Here is a 17,339-nt window from a genome sequence, read left to right on the forward strand (position 1 = left end):
GGGTTTAAAAATCATCCAACATGTCAAGATGAATAGATGTCATTAATATTGCACTTGTTGTACAGTCCTACCTCATGTTGAATATGCTTCATGTTGAGCACGTTTGAGTTGTGCTCCGCAGCAACCCAGAAGTAACGGAGCGTGTTACTTCTGGGTTTCGCCACTCGCGCATGCGCAGACACTCAAACTGACATCACGCGAATGCGCAGAAGCGGCAAAAAGCGACATGCATGTGCGCAGACATGCCATCGCTAGTTACGTTTGCTTCTGGATGCGAACGGGGCTCCGGAACAGATCCTGTTCGCATCCCGAGGTACCACTGTATAAGGGAGTTTGGAATGCTAATGATAAGAGTTTGGAATGATTAAATGCCAATATAGTTAATAGTTTCCATATTGGCCTTATTTCCAGGCGACCGGGGGAACCTCCACTTGACAAAGGTTTCATTCCTTGGCTTGGGCACGCGCTGGAATTTGGCAGAGATGCCGCCAAGTTCATGACTGACATGAAGAAGAAGCATGGGGATATTTACACAGTGAGTACCAAGTCCTCTCCGTGAGCCACCTTAGCATTTAATTTTACATTATTGTTTTTCGAAGGCGATGAATGGGTGTCACCATGACTCAGGCCCTGGTCTCCTGCTCCTCACATCACCAGTGCTGTTGGTCAGAGGATGTGCCTGTAGCAGGGCAGGAGATTAGCAGCATTTAGCAGAGAGATGCTAGGACAAATGTCACCAATATGGGGTCTGTGGACACAATAACACCCTTGGGGGGCCTAAAAGGCTCTGAGCCTCTACCCACCCCTCTTCCCCTCTTCATCATGAGTGGTGAAGATATTTACCTTTTTCTCCCTTGAGTACATAAAGCTGAAGGAGGAAGTTGGTAGGGTGACACACATTCCCTCTTTCTCTTTTGATTGTATTTGCTTTCCAGGGTTTAGATTAATTCTACTGGGTCAAACTTTTACCCAAATTACTTAGGATATGTGTATGCACTTTCTCTTTCTGTGTCTCCACGTGTGTGCACTGTGTGTGTGTGATTTAGGGAGTAAGGAAGAAAGTGACCCTAGAGCAGGTGTCCATGGGACTCACTCACAAATCTAAATGTGCCCATAGGCCTAAAAAGATGGGTGAGCCCTGTGCTAAGGGCTGGGGATAAGCAGCGAAGTGTTGCCTAACAGAGCTGTGTGTGCCTGGTGGCCAGTCCAGCACCCCTGAAGCTGCTGCTTTGTATGACACTGTCCCACCACCAGTGTTGAAGTAAGATTTAAATGCCTGCCCAGTTGAGTTTGAGAAGAGCACTATCTCTATCTTGTCCTTTCAGTGTCTTGAGCCATTCCTGAACTGTTGACAACTTGAGACCCTAGTTTTGTAGGAGAAGCCCAGAATTCCCTTGAGTCCTGTGAAGCAGGTGGTCCCAGAAAGCTGGTCTAAATTTAGAAAAAGTTCCTAGATCTTCTGCTCTCCCTCACTCTCAATAACCAGTCTCCCATTTCTCTCTATGCTTTTATTCTGCTCTTAGCACTTTACTAACAGACCAATCCAACTCTGACACTGGGTTGTGGGGCATTTGGATTGAGTGGAGGTGTCTGTCCACCCAGCTCTCCCAGCTGAACCAGACCTCTCATTTGCCCAGCTCCACTTGGTTCTGAATAGGTGGGCAAATGAGAGGTCTACTGGCACTATCTCCACCCAGTGGAAAGCCCTGAAGGAGGGCACCGGAGCTGAAGCCTGGATGCACGGTCTGATGCAGTGGTGCGGCAGTTGGCGGTGCTGCAGTGCTGTGCATGGCAGTCAGCTCAGTGGAATCCCTCCTTCGTCGCCAGTGAAATATACTTTCATGCTCTTTATTCAGCTCATAGTAGCAATGAATGAAACTTTCCCCAAAACATTTAGCTATATATACATTATTTAAACAATGGGCCCCGTGTAATTGGCTAATTCCGGGCTGCTCCTGTAGGCTCATCAGGTTGCAGATTCACCTCCTCCAGAAGCCTGATTGGCCACTCCTGCAGGCCAATCAGGTCGCTGATTCACTTCCACCTGGAGCTGGATTGGGTGGCTCCCACGGACCAATCAGACTGCTGCATTCTGGATCCTATTGTTCTAGGATTCAGCTCAGTACATAACAGGTGGGTAGGGCTGAGCTGGCCCAGGATCTGCTGGATCCCAAGCTGATCTCACTGCTATCACCAGCCAGCATAAGGCCCATTCACGACCCAAATGCATTGTATGTAGTGCTGTTTTTCTAGAAAAAGAGGTGCTGGAACTCACCATGAACACCTCCCTTGTTCTCTTATAATGGTGCCCTCCTGAGAGGTGCCGGAACTGAGTTCTGGCGAGTTCCAGTTGAAGAAAAAGCCCTGATTGTATCCCAAGATCCAATTTCACACTCCAAAAAGCAAGAGAGAATGCAGCTGCTGTGCCTTCAGTTCTCCTGTGCCTCTTCCACTTCTTTCGTGCCTGTGCCTGCAAACAAAATTCTTCTTTTGCCTCACGGGAGATGAAGGTGGGTGATGGGATAATTGAGGCAATGGGGTGGGACAAGGCAAAGCAGCTGCATCCTGTCTTGCAGCTTTTCAAAAGCCAGGCACCATCTCTAGATGATGACCAAGCAACCTTAAATGTGAGAAGCTTTGTGTACAAAATAGTCTACACAGGGATAGCTTTTATGTGATCTTCCCTTTACAGGTCACAGAGCAGCGTCAGTTTTACATAATGATACAGTTCCTTCATGTTTAGACAACTCATCTGTGCAGCCTCCTGTTGCTCAATACATAATTCTTCAGAGAGAGAAATAAACTCGTAGGGAGATCTTGCACTATTAGGGAACACCAGCCATTCTTGCTGACCCACAGCCTTCTTCTCTTCAACCATTGCTTCAAGGGAAACGCATGGCGACAGCCCTATGCACAGGAATCAGTGAACAAAGTTATGACACAGTTTTACCATTTGGGAAACCCTTGAATTTTATTCATTGTATCGCAGAGGTAGCTAACCCCTTTCCAGCTTGGGGGTTGGACTCTGGGCTAGCCAACTCTCCGAAGGCCACTTGTGAGTGGTGGTTGCGGGTGCTTTTGCCACTGAAAATATACCCTGACCGGAATGCATGGCGTCAGCGCACATACAGCTCATATAAACCCACACGAAAGCACACACACTCACCAGAATTGAAACAGGCACCAAAGGCAGATCAGAAGTCTTCCTCTGTGACATTATCTAACACAGACATGCAGACCACTCACATGTCACACAGACAGGAACGTGCCACACTGTTGTGTGATGTGCTGCTGGTCTTTTTTTTTTTAAATCATTTTTATTAAATTTTCCACTTTAACAATCCAAGCAAATCACATTAAATATTCCAAATTATACATATCAAATAATCCAAATATTCTGCCAAATTATAATTTTTTTAATAGGACTTTCCATGCTTCAAGTTCGGCGGGTTCTGATCATCTCATATCTCTACTGCTTTTCAGTCATTTCCGATGGTTCCTCTAATTCTTCCTGTTGTTAACCTTCCTTCTTTCACGGCCTCTGAGTTGTTCCCACAACCGAGTTGAAACTAGCAATGATGTGTTTCTGTGTGGATTTTATGTCTATGATTCCCCTCTATAAGTTTGCAGCATCTCCTCACATGCTGGTGTTTCTGCCGAATCAATCCAAAGGTCTTTTTTGCTTCTGGCAGCCGCCATCTTCACTCAGTTATGATGAAATCAAGTCTAAGCGTCTGCTCATTAATTTTCCCAGACCGGTTGCATCAAACATTAGTCTTTCCAAGGGAGTTTTACCAAATCAAACTGGAAATACAAATATTAAAGGCTCACCTCCCCCTATGGCTATTTGTAATTCTGCAGTTCGGTCTTGACTTCCATCATGATGGATTTCCAAATTTAAAAGTGTGACACAGCTCCTACACAGATTCTAGGAAACCATCCAAAGTTTTTTTTAACATCTCTCCAGTGGCTAATGAGATCCTGCTTCTGTCTAATATCAACAAATTGGAGAATCTTTTATCCTCTTCCAAGCAAATCAAAGATCAAAAGCCTTAATTATATAATATTGTGATGTGCTGCTGGTCTTGATGGAGAGGTTAGGTTTAAATCTTTCTACCAAGCTCAGTGCTGCATTTGGGGAGATCTCTGCATCTCAGCATGGGATTGAGGTTCTAAACCTCTCCATCAAACCCACTGCTGACCTGGGAGGGGAGAATCGTCACCTCTCCTCTTCCCAGAGTAGTCTCTGAAGAGCAGTGACAGGTATTTTTCCCACCCATCACAACACGATGCAGGGAGAAGAGGAACCACTGCTCCTAGTGCAGTGCTGTGATGAGGAAGAACATGGGGCTGATAGGAACCATATTGGCTCATTTAAGAACCTTCCCAAGAGGGAATAATGGAAAGTTCGCGGTGCAGCTGTTTCGTTTCTGGTGCTATAAATATATGGCACCTAATTGCATTTGCTTTTATTTCTTGAGGGTTTACAATGCTACTGGTTAAACATGGATTTGGAAAGCAATTGTATGACACATTTATTTCTAGGGCCACATTTATATTTTCACTTCCTTTAATGAATAACACACGAGTTTCGCATTTTCGTGATTTGCTTGGCTTGTTTGTATTTCAGGTTCAAGCTGCAGGGAAATTTGTCACCGTTTTACTGGACCCCCATTCCTACGAAGCAGTGCTTTGGGAGTCACGTTCCAAGCTGGACTTTGGCCAGTATGCCCGCATTTTAATGGACCGAATGTTTGAAGTCAAGCTGCCGGATTATGACCCTAATACAGAAAAGGTCATGATGAGAATGTAGGTGCCTTTCTTACATGAACGGTGCTTGCAAAAGCCAAGCCGCTGTACCATGGACCATCTATTTATTTGTTGCATGTGTGTTCCACCATTCCTCCAAGGAGCTCAAGGTGGTGACCCCCTCCCCATTTTATCCTCACAACAACCCTGTGAGGTTAGGCTGAGCAGCAACGCTTGGCCTAATGTCATCCAGTGAGCTGGCTTGGCCCAAAGGGACTTGGCATCTAACATCATAGAAGGGACCACAAGGGTCCTCTATAGATAAAGTAGTAAAGGGACCCCTGACCATGAGGTCCAGTCGCGGATGACTCTGGGGTTGCGGCGCTCATCTCGCTTTATTGGCTGACGGAGCCGGCGTACAGCTTCCCAGTCATGTGGCCAGCATGTCTAAGCCGTTTCTGGCGAACCAGAGCAGAGCATGGAAACGCCGTTTACCTTCCCGCTGGAGCGGTACCTATTTATCTACTTGCACTTTGACGTGCTTCCAAACTGCTAGGTTGGCAGGAGCAGGGACCGAGCAACGGGAGCTCACTCCGTCACTGGGATTCGAACCGCCGACCTTCTGATCGGCAAGTCCTAGGCTCTGTGGTTTCACCCACAGCACCACCCGCATCCCTTCCTCTATAGATAGATGGATTGAATTTATATACCGCCCTATACTCGGGGGTCTCAGGGCAGTTCGACTCCTGTAAGGCAGGGATCGTTTTGCCCAGAGTGGAGCTCAAATCCATGACCCTGATATTAAGAATCTCACGCTCTAGCAATCCAGAGGGCTGCTTTTTCCTCTTCCTTCTTTAAAGGTCCTTACAAGAAGAGATGGATAAGCAGCTTGCCTTTGTAAATATTGTTGTTTTCAGAGTCTTCCTGTAAAATTTTGAATGGTGTCTGGGTTTTAATCTTTTGTACCCGGGGGTGGGGGAGGATCTCTAGCATAGCCACAAACTGCATTAAACTCTTTAAATTGAGGGGGAGGGCGGGGGGTGAAGGCAATAGCAGAACATAAACAACCAGACCTCAGAGTTTACACTGGCAAACGAAAAGGAAAAAACAACAACACTGAGTATAAATGCTCATTTGATGCAGCTGGAGTCACATGACTGGAAGCATTAGATAACTGTGTTTACAGCTCAGTACTATTGGGTGGGGCAGGGAATGATGCTGCAAGTTGCACTTGCTTGACAACAACCTTACAATGCCGGCGCTTATATGAATGCCTTGTAAAGGCATATGCAACTTTGGGCCTGGATAGTTGGGAGAACAGCTGATGTCATCTGGTTATGACTTTCCAATGGCTGGCATCTGCAAGTGAGTCTCTCTTGGTTGCCCTGCCTTTAGCTGATGCTTATTATGCAGCAATATGGGGGATAGCCTTCTCAGTGCTGGCACCCCAGTTCTGGAATTCCCTCCCCACGAGATACAACTGGCACCAACTCTCTTGAGTTTTTGGCACTAGCTGAGGAGCTGGTTAATTATTTGTAAATTTTACAGTGGCTTGAGTAAGGTCACTTGGTGAGCTCATAGCAAAGGTGAGATTGGAACCTGGTCTGCATTTCCATCTCTTTGTCTCAACTCAGGGGCGGGAAACCTCTGGCTTGCAGGATAATCTGTGGGAAGCATGCTGTCGAAGCAGACTTCTGCAGCCAGCAGGATGAGTGGACAATACAATCCTGCTCAGGTTGGCTGTACCTGCCTGTTCCCCTGCTGGAAACAGGTGTGCACAGCCTAAGTGCAGTGTGGGGCTGTTTGAAAGCTCTTTTGCAAATAGTCCTGTGTTCCTCTTTAAACTTCTGGTTTTGGAGATTCAGAGAGTCATCTGGGGGTATTGTAAAGGGGTTTTCAAATAGCTCCATGCTGCACTTTGCAGGTGCTACAGCAGGTGCTACAAAGCACCGCATTACTTGATGTCACTATGATGTCAGGTGATTGACAGGTGTGTGGCCCCAGCCACATATACAATTTGGCCCTACAGGGGTGGGGAAATAAGGATATGGCCTTCTGGTTAGAAATGGTTTCCTATTCCTTCCCCAGCCGATGATTCTTTTATTGTAAAGATGACACTATACTGTTGCTTCTAGTTTCTTCTGATATTAATAATTGGTAGTACTCTTATTACACCTCAGTTGAATGGATCACAAAGATGTGCTTTACCACCTCCTTAGGTAAAAGCATAACCAGCAGATCAAATTAATGTTGGCTAATGTAAACAAGGAGTGGCTCTGCTGGATGCAAGTTCCTCGTGAAAGCTTTACTTGTGGAAGTTTCCCAGTGAGCGGGCCAAGAAAAACAGTCATTTAGTCCTCTGAGGTGTTCAGTAACAGAATGGTTCTCAAAGAAGCAGTCGATGTAGTTTTGGGTAATGAAGGCTGCATGGTGTATGGGGCAGAATGAGGAGAGTTCCTGTCTCAATTCAGTAGTGAACCTTGCTGCGGAATTTAAGGGCCAGACATCTTCTCCCTGCCTAACCTACATTGCAGGGTTATTGTGAGCATAAAATGGGAAAAAATGCTTCCTGAGCTCTTTGGAGGAAAGATGAGATGCAAATGTGACAGATATGTAAATGTAAGATAGTGGCTGCTCAGAAGGGCACCAAACCATACAGTAATGTTGGCCACACTGTCAGCTTTGGGTCTTGTTATGTGGGGGCCTTTATCTGTCTCTTCTCAAGGCCTTATTCCCTCAGCATGTTATATTCTGCTAGTTCCTTTACACTTGTTCTAACAAAAACAAGCCCAAGAGCTACAATTTCCAGAGCTCCCTGCAAAGAGGGATGGTTAAACCACTCTGAAAACTGTTGCTCTGTGAGAGGAGCAGGTGTCTCCTAACTTATTCTCAGCACCCATAAGAGACTGAAGTTCCCAGGATCCTTTGGATTGTTGAAAGTGGTTTGATCCTGCTTTCAATTTATAGTCCAGGTGGGGCCTGCCTGTATATGCAGTGCATCTGAAGCGTGAACATCAGAAATAAATTCTAGGCTTCATGTTCAGTACAAAAAAGGGCACGTGGCAAATTGGCTGCCATTAATGAACTAAGAATGCACCCCCAAGTACACCTGTCCTCTCCAGCAGTTGTTGCAGGGAAAGATTGGTAATGGTACATAGACGTATTTTAGGGAAGCTTGCTGGCTCACTTAGGACCTCTGAGTTCATCCAAACCACTATCTATGCTTGCTTCTCTGAAATATACTCAGAGTCGAGAGTGGATTTCATGATCTTTATTCAGCTTATAGTGGTGAGGAGGAATGGAAGTTCCCCCAGAATGTCTGCTTTATATACATAATTTACACAATGGGCCCCACCTGATTGGCTAATTCCGGGATTCTCCTGTAGGCCAATCAGGTTGCAGATTCACTTCCACCTGGAGCTGGATTGGGTGGCTCCTGTGGACCAATCAGACTGCTGCATTTTGGATCCTATTCAACTCAGTACATAACATTTCCCATTAGCCCTTTTCTCTGGAATTGCCACCCTTTGGTCGTATGCTTTTTACAGAGAATCCAGATGATGCCGTTGTTAAATTGCTGCAGTCCAGTATTTTCTGTGTTGTCCTCCCATATTTTTAAGATCTCAGTTGTGGGCATTTTTAGCTGCTGTAGTCGAATGGGACTGCAGCTCAGGCAAAGCTGTGGACTGTGGATAATCATGCCTTTAATTTAAAGACTCCTGTTTGCAAGTCCTGCTCTTTGTATTGCTTCCTGCTGAGAAATGTGATGAGAGCCCCTTAATTGGCACTGTGACAGCTTCTCCTCCAGATGGGGTGGTGGGGAGCTTTAAGTTACTGTATTTAGGAAAAATGACTACAGCAGAGGGAGACTCTTAGCACTGATTCTTTCACCATTAGCAGTAGTTTTGTGAGTTTAGTCCTTCAAGAACTCACAGGATGTATGCAGCAGATAAGAAAGCCAATGTCACATGTGTTGCAGTTTTCAATGGGATTGCATTGTTCATGACTGAAACATTCTAAATCTTGCCTCTTACTGTTATTTTAATTGCTGATTTAAATTCTACACTTTGTAACAGGGCCTGTAACAAAACAAAACAAAAAGGAAACATGTCTTATGAATGGTTAAACTACACCTTTAATAAGCTCTTGCTTTTATTCTTCTAAAGTAAAGAGGTTTGTTTTGTCCCACTTTTCCTTCCCCAGGACTCTGCAGAACAAGAATCTCCCCACCCTAACAAAGGCGATGTTCTTCAACTTACGGACCATTCTGCTTTCTGACCCAAGTAGAGGCAGCCAGCAGTGGAAAGAGGACGGTCTGTTTCACCTCTCCTACAGTACAATGGTCAGGTGAGCACAGCATACCTAAGCCCTTTCCTCTGATACAGGAAGGTGGCGGTGAGGTCTGCTCAGGGCCAGCATATATTTATTCAGACGGTTTATATACCGCTTAGTTGCCATCATCGCTAAGCGATGCACAAGAAACTCAATATAATCAGTTAACATTACAAAGTCAGAATTCAATTAAGCTGCCTGCTGGAATAAACAAAGTATTCTGTGGGTGCTGGAAGTTCAACAGGTGAGGAGAGGGCTGTCTATCTCAACTGGAAAGGCATCTCATAAAACTGAGCTCACAATACCAACCCAATGGCTCCTTGTGAATACCAGCCATGCACCTGAACCATGGGCGACCACCAGTAGTGACTTGGCAGGGATATAAGGGATCAGGTGGTTCCTACATCAGATACCCAGGGGCATCTCTGGGTACCAGCTGGGGCTCCTAACTCAGCAGGGGACCCATTGCCAACCCTCTGCTTTTCTTCCTCCTTGCTCTTGCTACCTGTTTGCCATTCCTCACAAGGAAAATGAACAGCAACAGGAAGGGAGAGAAGGAACAGTAGCATCCATCGGACCTTGCCCTCTCCCTCCGAGTGAGTCTGCAAACTGGACCAGCCCATAGGGTGAGGGGCAAGCAAATAGGCCAGGGAGACAGCAGTGAGGAAGTGCTGAGCCCACAGAGAGCATCTTGTCCAAAGGCCCTCGAAACATGGGTCTGCCCAAGAAAGGAAGCTTGGTCTTAATTCTTAAGTGAAATCTGCAACGGTAGGAATGAAATTGGCACAGTTGATCTCCTTGTCTTTAGGAATGAAATTGGCACAGTTGATCTCCTTGTCTATCCTTCCACCATCCTGCAGGATGTGGAGAAGAATATATATTGAATGCCTAAATGGAAGTTGGCCTTGTAGAACACCACTTTTGATGAGAAAAAAAACACAATTTAAATATCAAATAGACCTTTAGGCCCACTGGGGATCTGGCATGTATATTGGTATGTATCTAGCCAGGATCACACAATGGAACATTTTCAGTTCAGAATCCAGCCTGTTGGGGAGAGTTTAAAGCACAGATGGCCTTCCAGCCATTTTTTGAATGATGTCACAACATTGGCCATGGTGGCTGAGATTAATGGGAGTAAGAGGCTAATAGCATCTGGAGGGCCACAGCTCTAAAGACTCCCGACCCTCACTTTTTCACAAAAGTTCTCAAGAGTTGTAACCCAAGGTGACTTTGCACTTGTGGAAAGGACTTCTGCTTCCACATTGTGGGACACTGTTTTCAAAACAGATGGAAGCTGGTTTGAGGGAAGATGCGCCAGAGAACAGCATTTCTCCAGAAGCAAGAGGATTGTGGCTGATGTTGTGTGTACTCACTGGAGCCTGAGGAAACAGCAATGTGTACACAGTCATTGTACACATAGTACACACCATATAGATGGTGATATTGTCAATAGATGAGGAGACTGATTATGAGAAAAAAGGGATGGAAGAGATAAAACTCAGTTTTGGATATACTGAGCATGAGATAAGCAAGAAGAATAGCAGAGAAGCAGATAGATATTTAATATAGATATGAATTTTCAAAAGGCACGCATAATGAGTTGAAGATGAAAGGGTTTGAATAGAAAGGTAGGGATGATACCGTTTCCATATAAATGGTACTGAAAGTCATTGTAATTAATACATTTGTTCAAGATGACTGTGATATTTATATTGTAAGAAAAGAAAAGTATTTTAAAAGAGGATTTTTATTGTTTCTATCCCCACTTGCCAGAGCTGGGTTCCTGACACTGTATGGCAATGAAGGCAAAGATTATGAGGATAGCAGGAATCAAGCTAAAGACCTGGCCTTCTCTCTGGAAATATACACTGAGTTTTATAAACTGGACCGTCTTTTGATGAAAGCTGCTCGCTCCATCTTGAGTGCAGGTTGGTGTGGCTGGTCAAGAACAATCATTCCCCAAACTCTGGTGCTTGGTAAATTGGAAGTGGTGTGTGGCTTGGCCTCCCAAAACAACGCACTCCATCACCAAACCTGGAAATTCATCTCTCAGTCTTGTAGGCAGAGCTAACTGCTTGAGGCACCAGACTTGGGGAGAGCTCATGGGACTCTGGAGAATTGTAGGAGGCTGCCCCACCCCAGCATTTGCTGTTTGAGGTGGCTGCCTCAATCTGCCTAATGGTAGGGTCGGCTCTGCCCTATCCCCCAACACACCTTTATTCATGTAAATTTATTTTTTGCATTTTAAAATTAAGTTATGCGTATTTGCGTAAATGCATATGCCTATGTGTGCGCATGCACACACGCACACGAGCACACAGATCTCTAACGGATCTTGGATAGCCATAGGATTTCAGAACCGGAAGGTAATTTGAAAGCAATCTACTCCAACCTCCCTGCTTTGTGCAGGAATTTTGCAATAACAGAATCCTCAGCAGATGGGCCTGATGGGCCTCTTAGTTCACCTAGTGAATGCAAGTCCAGCACCTCCCAGGGAAGCCTTCTATACTGTCGAGAAGCTCTTGCTGTTAGGACCTTCTCCTCATGTTAAACTCAAATCTGCCTCTTTCTTCCACCCATTTGTTTTGTCTTGCCCTCTGGACAAAAAGAACACAAGTCTGCACCACCGTCTAGATCTGGTGGCCCATCATCGTTGAGCTCTTTTGCTAAACCAGCAGAGCTTCCATCACACTCCTTTTCCACCACTGCCAGAGCCATCTCTACCTTGGGAGCATTTGGGGCTAGCCCCTGTTCCTCAAATTTCATTCTCATGTCTTCAGAGTTTTGGCGGCGGCAGCTGCTGCTCAACTAACCAGATGTTCCCAGTTGCAAAAAATGAGCCCCTAACACTGCTGCATAAATGTGATCTGACAGTAACAGAAATGTAGCTTCCGAGAAGGACTAGACTACTTAATGTACAGAAGCTATTATGAGCAGTAGATGGTGCTATTGTGCAACCTTTCAGGTCCTTTTGCCTTGCAGGGAGTTGTGGTTTGCTTGTCTTTTAAGGAATAGATAGATCTCGATACCCCAGGGAACAGCAAACTTTTTCAGCAGGGGGCCGGTCCACTGTCCCTCAGACCTTGTGGGGGGCCGGACTATATTTTTTGGCGGGAAATGAATAAATTCCTATGCCCCACAAATAACCCAGATATACATTTTAAAGAAAAGTACACATTCCACTCATATAAAAACACGCTGATTCCTGGACTGTCCGCGGGCCGGATTTAGAAGGCAATTGGGCCTGATCCAGCCCCCGGGCCTTAGTTTGCCTACCCATGGATTACCCATTAGAATGATACTTGCAGAATAGTGGAAAAACTATGAGGACTACTAAGACAGTGGAAACCTCCATGGCAGCAGAGTTCCACCACTGGCATAGCCCAGCAGAGGGACCACCACCTAATCCTAACTCCTCTCTCCCAATAGTGCTTATCATGGGGTTAGGATTCTGCTCTCAGTGCTGTACACATATCAAAAGATAAAACAGTCCTTGTCTACAGACTTACAGTCTAGTAGACATGATTCAAAAGGAAAGGGGAATGGGGAGGGAAGAGGAATGCAAGTATCTGAACAGTTCCTCCTCCTCTAGCTGGTTGATGGGGCCCAACTAGTCCTTAACATGCCATTATACACCTCCTGGGAGGCAAAGGTTTCAGCCTCTGCTCACTGACAAAGACCAGAGTGTGCTTCTCTTTATCTCTGCAATCCCAGGGTACAATCCCAGTTCTCCTGGATTCAAATTCTTGCTCAGCTATGAATGGTGGCATTGGAGAATCTTTCAGTATACCTACTGATTTATGTGTCCCACCTTTCATTCCTAACAAGGACCCTCAAGATGGCTAACAAAATTGGAATTAATGCATATAATGCAATAATCTAAGGCAATCTGAGATAATACCATTATCTCACAGGGTTGTTGTCCAGAAAAAATGAGACGGCCCCATATGTGCTGTTCTGACCTCTTGTGGGGGGAGGTATATTAGTGCAATCACAATAATACAACATCCATATTGATGCCACTGGCTTTTCTATGTGCAGCGGAAAAGAAGGAAATCAACAGCATTAGGAAGCACCTCTGGAAGTTACTATCTGTGAAGAGACTGGATTGCAGAGCTAACCGAAGTGTTTGGCTGGACAGCTACAAACAGCACTTGGTGGACCTTGGAGTAGATGAAAATATGCAGACAAGAGCAATGCTGTTGCAGCTCTGGAGTACTCAGGTAGGAAATGCCACCATCCCACTTCCTCAATCGAAACTTTCCTTTTGGAGTTTAAATGGTAGGCTTGACTCTCCACTTCCAAACCTCTTTTTTTTTTATCATGAATGCGTGAAGTTAGGAACATGTACATTTTAATCTAAAGGCCTATCATTAATGTAAATCTAGCACGTGGATGTGATTGCTGCATTTGTATATAGGTTCTCTGATATTTACTATGAAGACCTGCATGCCTGCATTTGCCAAAGAGCTACCAGTGTTTTGACAGTGACAATCTGCTTCACAAGAGGGACTCTGTATCCTAGTGGAAACACAAGGTTTGCATGCAGAAGGTTTTAATAAGCCAGAAATGGTAGTTGAAGGAAGTCAACAGGGAGGGGGGAAATTGGAAAATGTATGTTTAACAATGATATTGGATATTTGTTTTGAGAAAAGAAAATTAATAAAAAATATTTTTAAAAAATAATAATAATAATACCGACCAACTTGATAGCTCAGCTGGTTAGAGCGTCTTGCTGATAACACCAAGGTTGCAGGTTTGAGCCCCATATGGAAAAGCTGCATATTCCTGCATTGCAGGGGTTTGGACTAAATGATCCTCAGGGTCCCTTCCACCTCTGTGATTCTATTACCTATATGGGCTAAAGCCTGACTTGGTATAAAACAGTTTACTACTAGGGGAGTATCAGTAGTGGCAGAAGAACATTGTATTCAGGAGCCCCTAATCCACAGGCACCTTTTTGAGCACACTCTGAAAACCACTGCATGCAGCTTGCTTTTCTGCTTCTTCCACCTGTACGCACACACATTCCACACGCATTAGTGCATCTGCCCCAAATGACATTGGGGCAGTTTCCCTACAGCTTCCCTAGCAGATGACAGGAATTTTCTGGAATGCAGTCTCCAAGGAAGCGGGAGAGACTTTATTCCACCACCACCCCGAGAAGCACGAATAAAGGCATTTGCTTGCAACATGAATGATTAAAACCTTGTGCACTTTGTCCCCTCCTTTAAATGCCTGCACTTTAATTAAAAGAGCAGTCGCCCTCCTTGAAAAGTTGTGCGGAATAAACTTGCATCCTCTTCTCCAAAAACAGCATGAATTATGCATGCCCTGCGCTCCTCTCTGTTAGGTTTAATGTACTGTAGATGCACTTGCTATCAGCAATGGTGCTATATTGCATTTCACTTAATCATCACAATTTTAAAAAGAAAAGCAGAGGAAAAGTACACAAAGCTTGTTCCATCGGATTTTTTTTTACCCTTGATTTTCCACAGAGTGTATTTTCCAGATTCTGAAATAGATTTGCCATCCTGGGTGCAAAGGGGCAGGTGGGAAACTTCCCTATGCAAAGACAACCTGTTTCTATAATTAGGAAACTCTGAAACCCTCTTCAAAAGTTCACCCGCTACATGACTAGGATAGTGCATGGAGGAGAATGGAGATGAGCTCAACAGCTCCATCCTTTAAGTCACCTCTTGAACTCTCAGATCCGTAACTTTCCATGGCTTGGGAACTGAACTGCTTTGGCAAGCAACCTTCTCTACTTGTGTCAGCTCTCCATGCATTGTGAAAGCCTGGAAGACCAGGGTTCTAAGATTGTACAGTGCATGTGTACAGCAGGCTCCCTGCTACAGAAATTCAGCCCCAGACATGTGGAGGGCTATGATGAGAACATGATGGAGGGAGCATGTTCAAGCTAGATGCTAAAAACTCAAGCAGAGCTGAAACTGTCCCTTGCATGATTCCAGTTACATGGAGGAAATGTACTTCCAAAGAGGGCTTGAGTTCTCAGCTGTCCATGTAGCACTGATGGTCAAACTCTCGCTCCAGGTTCAACACATTTAGAAAAGGGGCTATGGGGGTGAGGGGGTGTCTGCCCTGAGTGCCATCCAGGGGGGTGACATTGCAGCCGCCCTCACCCCCCAGGACGCTCGCTGCTTGCTGTACACCCCCAGGATGTGCAATGCTTGCTGTGCATGCCCTGGGACGCACACCGCTTGCTGCACACACACCCTGATGCATGTCATGCCCCCTGGGACGTGCACCAGCCATGCCCCCAGATGTACACCGCCCCCAGTGTTGGAGCAGGTAGCTTCGCCACTGCCTGGAATTGAAGCTGGCACCTTTCGCGTTCAACTTTTCTGGCACTTTTTCTCCATATGGCCATTGGCTGCAGCAAGGTTAATGATGTGGGTGTATACAAGCCAACCTCATAAGCTAGGTCTAAACAAAGCACAAGACTAGAGCAAAAGCTGTGAGGTTTAGGAAAAATGGGGGGGGGGGAGAGAAATATCTCACTTTTTCCTTTCTTTACTCCCTTTTGCTTTGTTCAGCCTTTAGAGAGCAGTATAACCATTCTTTTCTAGCTCATTCCTGTAGTTCAGATTGCTAGAAGGCTTGTTTTTGAACAAGAAGTGAGATGTAGGAATTGTATAGAGAGAAAGGGCTGTACTGTGGCTCAGTAAAAGGACACACACCATGCACGCAAAAGGTCTCGCATTTCATCTCTGGTAAGGGATGTGAGAAGGCAGTGATTTCTGTACTCATCACAATCTGTTCTGCTTCCATTCTGCAGCACTTTGGTTTCCACCAAATACTACATTATTCACCATGCTGTCTGCCATGGCTGAATTTATGTCGTCATTTCTGTTACCATTATGACCACGTATTCAACCATGCTTGGTTCGGGTGCATGAGCTCTGGCGCACCGAAACCCCGAGGAAAACTTACATAATTTGCATATTTATGAAACCTTCCTAACTTATATTCATTGCAATGTAAGGGAGGTAGATTGAGATGCAAAGTTACACACACACACACACACACACACACACACCATCCAAACTCTCTCCAACATAGTCAATCAGGGGTTGAGATTGCACTGCAACTGGTGCCCATCAGTTTCAACAGGTCTGCTCTAAGTATGACATGGGTACAAGCCTTCATGTTCTGCCTCCGGCTTTGATTCAATTACATGGTACCTCCCTGTTTAGGGAAGCTTTTAATGTTTAATGTATTACAGTATTTTAATATTTTTTTGGAAGTCGCCCAGAGTTATTATTATTATTATTACCTCAGGTTACGTACGCTTCAGCGGCACAGCAGCAGGAGGCCCCATTAGCTAAAGTGGTGCTTCAGGTTAAGAACAGTTTCAGGTTAAGAACAGACCTCCAGAATGAATTAAGTTCTTAATCCGAGGTACCACTGTATATGCCTAAATTCACAGGGCTTGTCCAGGCTCCTCCTGTTATTGTCTTCCTGATAAAAGTATTGTCAGATGCTTTGAGTTTCTGAAGTTGCTGATTAGGTCTGGGAATACTACCATTAATAATGCACAAGCGCTTGAAAGGTATTTATCAGCCTTTCAGGGCAATCCTTCAAGAACCATCCTCTTGTTAATTTACTTTCATGTTATGGCTGCAATTGGTGTTCTTTACAAATGAAAATGATATTTACACTGACTTGTGTTTTGTTTCCGTATGTTGTTGTAGTAGATGCTTTATTGATTCATGAGTTGGTGTGTTGTTGTTGTTGTTGTTGACAATCTTCTTGTTGTGTTTATTTTTAGAGTAATGCAGGGCCTGCAGTTTTCTGGCTTCTCCTGTTTCTTTTAAAATACCCTTCAGCCATGGCAGCAGTTCAAGGTGAAATGGAAGGAATCTTTCGAAGTAGAAGACAGAAAATTGGGCAAATGCATGGAATCAGCCAAGAGATTTTAGACTGCACACCCATTTTTGGTTAGTAATCTCACATTTGGAGCCAGCCTCAGGCAATTCTATACCTTCCATGAAATTTTAAAACAAAAAAAATGAACATGTTATTTATTATTACATTATCCTGCCTTGGCTCCAGAGAGCAAGGTAGTATATATGGTTCTCCCCATCCCTATTTTTTTGCCTCAACAATCCTGTGAGGTAGCTTAGGCTGAGAAATGGTGTCTGGGTCTAGGCCACCCTGTGAGTTGCATGGATAAGTGTGGATTTGAACTCTGGTCTCCCAGGTCCTAGCCCAACACCCTAACCACTAGACCA

At 44.9% G+C, this 17,339-nt stretch overlaps 1 protein-coding gene across 1 annotated transcript in view; it reads left to right on the forward strand.

Moving 5' to 3' along the window:
- Positions 1-17,339, forward strand: part of PTGIS (prostaglandin I2 synthase) — a 44,210-nt gene that overhangs the window by 14,581 nt on the left and 12,290 nt on the right. The window contains exons 2-7 of the mRNA XM_081917025.1: positions 412-535; positions 4,631-4,809; positions 8,953-9,096; positions 10,858-11,012; positions 13,126-13,307; positions 16,877-17,045. Coding sequence (XP_081773151.1) covers positions 412-535; positions 4,631-4,809; positions 8,953-9,096; positions 10,858-11,012; positions 13,126-13,307; positions 16,877-17,045 — 953 coding nt within the window. The remainder of the gene's footprint in view (positions 1-411; positions 536-4,630; positions 4,810-8,952; positions 9,097-10,857; positions 11,013-13,125; positions 13,308-16,876; positions 17,046-17,339) is intronic.

The sequence above is a fragment of the Podarcis melisellensis genome, assembly GCF_964234715.1.
Source record: "Podarcis melisellensis genome assembly, chromosome: 6".
In the NCBI taxonomy this organism is placed as follows: Eukaryota; Metazoa; Chordata; class Lepidosauria; order Squamata; family Lacertidae; genus Podarcis; species Podarcis melisellensis.